Here is a 3,705-nt window from a genome sequence, read left to right as displayed (position 1 = left end):
ATGGAAATCTTCTTTGAACAAACATATAGCAATGCATGCTGGTGAGAAACCCTACATGTGTGGGGAGTGTGGGTACAGGACTGCTCGCAAGTCTACCTTATCCCTACATAAGAGAACCCATACAGGAGAAAAACCCTACAAGTGTGACCAGTGTGACTATTCTGCTGCACGGAAAGACACTTTAGACGATCATCTCACCAAGCACACCGGTGAGAAACCCTACATGTGTGGGGAGTGTGGGTACAGGACAACTCAGAAATCCATCTTACTTCCGGACCATATGAGACCCATACAGGAGAAAAACCCTACAAGTGTGACCAGTGTGACTATTCTGCAGCAAGGAAATCCCACTTGGACATTCATCTAGCAAAACACACTGGTGAGAAACCCTACATGTGTGGGGAGTGTGGGTACATGACTGCTGACAGGTCTCACTTATCCCAGCATATGAGAACACATACAGGAGAAAAACCCTACAAGTGTGACCAGTGTGACTATTCTGCAGCAGAGAAATCCAATTTAGACAAACATTTAGCAAAACACACCGGTGAGAAACCCTACATGTGTGGGGAGTGTGGGTACAGGACCACTTACCGGTTTTCATTAGCCAAACACATGAAAGGCCATACAGAAGAAAAACCCTACAAGTGTGACCAGTGTAGCTATTCTGCAGCCTCTAAGTCTATCCTATGTCGACATATGAGAATTCACACAGAGGCACCAAGTCTGCAACTGTGACCATCTCGTAGTGACATTTAGTACGCACAGTCTGCTGTTAACCACAGTTTCGACACTTAATATTTTGATACGAATCTTAAGGGTATATGACAGTTATGTTCATTAAGATTTAGGCTGAATATTCTGTAAGAATTCATGATGTTTGCAAGTAGGCAAAGGTTTTTCTCAAGAAAAAGCCCTATACTTGTTCACTTTAATATCTAATTAAGTTATGGCTATGATTCAGGTACAAGAATAAGTCTTAGTTTCGCTTAGTAGCCCATTTACTTTGTCGTAATACCAGATATCAAAATCTATTTTAGCTACCTAGAATTGTAGAGTGAGACTAGTAAGCATTATAGTATGGATTGGATAATGTACATATACATAATCAGTAATTAACATCGGTACGTGATTGTACACAGTAGTTGAAGCTGAAAGGTAGACATTAGTGCTGTGTTTGTACACAGTAGTTGGAATGTAGACGTTAGTGTTGTGTGTGTGCGAGCTTAGATTTCCTGTGTATCTACTAGTAGTTCTTGTCATCGGTAAGATGATTGTAAACAGTAGTTGAAACGTTGAAGTTAATATTGAGTTTGTTTGAATGAAGCCATTGAAGCAGCTTCTATTTCCTGTTAATCCTTCACTTTGTCCAAGTGTTTGCCTGTATGTCTTACTTACCTTAGACCTGTATGTCTTACAGACACAATAATATCTTTTGATTTATATAAACTCAGTAGACTAGCGTTTGGTTCATAGTGAAATCTTAACGCTGATTTACATCAGTGTAAATCGACCGATGTTCTTCAGTCTCCGTCTAGGAAGTAATTTTACAGCTTTACAAAGGTAGACGTTATGTTGTATACAAGTATGCTGTTTGTAGTTTATTTCGGAGATGTAGTTATAATAATTAAATCATTTGATACTTTCAAGATAATGCTTTTCTAGCCTTTTTTGCAATGATAGAGTTTGTTAAATTATCACAAAACATAAAAATCAACATTCAGAAAAATGATGTTTGGCTGTAATTATGTTTACAGAAGAAAAACATCTTGTTTTCTTCTGTTTCCTCTTCTCCAAACACAAAAGGTCAATGACCTGGGTCAGACAGCCTGTCACCATGGTAACTAGTGTTGGTTTATATCATGTTGCAATTTTATAGCAGAGGGGATTTAGAAACCTGTCATCATATATATGAATGTGTTTGAATAAGAATTAACAAAGCAGCTTATGCGAAGGTAAACATTACATTATGCTTTGCTTTGCAAATGTTACCATTCTAGTCAGCTTTTATCTTCCTTTCATTTATTATTTGATATTAGACCAGCAAAAATGGCGTATTTTACGTTTTTCGGTGATCTATTTGAAGTGTAAAACATTATGAGGAAAGCGTAACGTGCCACGCGACGTTAAGTGCACTACATGGGTAATCAGGCAGAGAATTTAAACTTTGACCTGCATAGAGTTCACCTCTGACCTCACGAGACGAAGGAAGAACAAAGCTGCCCGAGTTCCGGTTTACGTGAAGAGAAAAACCGTCATAGGAAGCAGGTAAGGCTTAGAAACAGGCAGAAAAGTATTCTGATGTGGAGGGGAATAGTTTAAGACCATTTCTTTGGAAGAAGAACCGCAGTAGGATGATAATTTGTAGGCATTTTCGGGATGTGAATATCGTGGAATTAAAGGGGGGGGCGAAATCAAACATACGTCGACCGTCGCACTTACATGTACGTCGATTTGCATCAGGCAAAGTGGCCTTTTTAGAGTACGTGAAATTATATGGAATGTTAATTGTATTGTAAAGAATCGCACGATGCGTACATTACAAAATATAGAAACGCGTAGAACTGATTTTTTAAAAACAGTAAATAGAGAAGCCTGGAGACCAAACCTATAGGCTATACTGCCGACTCTCTTTCCAGCCTAGCGTATGGAGTCAGTTTACCCATTGTTCGTAGTTGTAGAAGTAATAAATAATATAAAATGTTTTTGAGATGGGTGGTGTGAGTGAGTGATTGTAAGATCTCACAAATTATGATTTTGGAACAACATAGAAGCAAATTTATTCAAATGCGAGAAAGACAACACGTCAGAATTTTTTGGGTTACGTTGTAATGCATTAGGTTAAAATTGTAAAGCTTGGTGAAGCTAGAATTCTTTGAAGCTTGTTTTCTATAAATTCTATCTTATCTTATCGCTTAATCTGTATAATTTCTTCATTTTTTTTGTTAGGCTGAACATGGCAACGGCAGGACAAGGGTCTCCCACCGGAGTTGGTCAGGACTGCTGTGATGGGTCTCCCACCGGGGTTTCCCAGGTCAACTGTGACAGCAAAAAAGGCGATGTTCAAGGCCAGGCGGCAGCACAAGTCAACTTGAATAACGCTGGTGAGAAACCCTACATGTGTGGGGAGTGTGGATACAGGACAGCTAAAAAGTCTCACTTATCTCAGCATATGAGAACCCATACAGGAGAAAAACCCTACAAGTGTGACCAATGTGGCTATTCTTCTGCACGGAAAGCTAATTTGGACCAGCATCTTGCAAAACACACAGGTGAGAAACCCTACATGTGTGGGGAGTGTGGGTACAGGACAACTTACAAGTCAGCCTTATCCCGACATATGAGAACCCATACAGGAGAAAAACCCTACAAGTGTGACCAGTGTGACTATTCTGCAGCAGAGAAATCCAAGATGGACAGACATGTACGAAAACACACTGGTGAGAAACCCTACATGTCTGGGGAGTGTGGGTACAGGACAGCTGAAAAGTCTTACTTATCCCAACATATGAGCACCCACACAGGAGAAAAACCCTACAAGTGTGACCAGTGTAGCTATTCTGCTGTGCAGAAAGCTAATTTGGACAGACATGTAGCAAAACACACTGCATCAAACGCATCAAACAATGAATTTTTTGTGACTCCCCCCCAAAGAACAGAAATGGAAGAGTCCAGCCATGAACATTCTACTGGAGACCTGTGTTT

The 3,705-nt window shown here is 39.8% G+C and overlaps 1 protein-coding gene across 1 annotated transcript in view; it reads left to right on the top strand.

The window, feature by feature from the left end:
* Positions 1–3,440, top strand: part of LOC109480865 (zinc finger protein 525-like) — a gene marked incomplete at its 3' end in the record, with an annotated part of 7,586 nt that extends 4,146 nt beyond the window's left edge. Inside the window, exons 2-3 of the mRNA XM_019783196.1 lie at positions 296–547; positions 3,273–3,440. Coding sequence (XP_019638755.1) covers positions 296–547; positions 3,273–3,440 — 420 coding nt within the window. The remainder of the gene's footprint in view (positions 1–295; positions 548–3,272) is intronic.
* Positions 3,441–3,705: the final 265 nt, after the last annotated feature.

This window comes from Branchiostoma belcheri, unplaced genomic scaffold (genome assembly GCF_001625305.1).
Source record: "Branchiostoma belcheri isolate BF01 breed outbred unplaced genomic scaffold, Haploidv18h27 scaffold529, whole genome shotgun sequence".
NCBI classification, from domain to species: Eukaryota; Metazoa; Chordata; class Leptocardii; order Amphioxiformes; family Branchiostomatidae; genus Branchiostoma; species Branchiostoma belcheri.
Note: the sequence above shows the minus strand (reverse complement) of the source record. Positions and strands in the feature narration are given on the sequence as shown.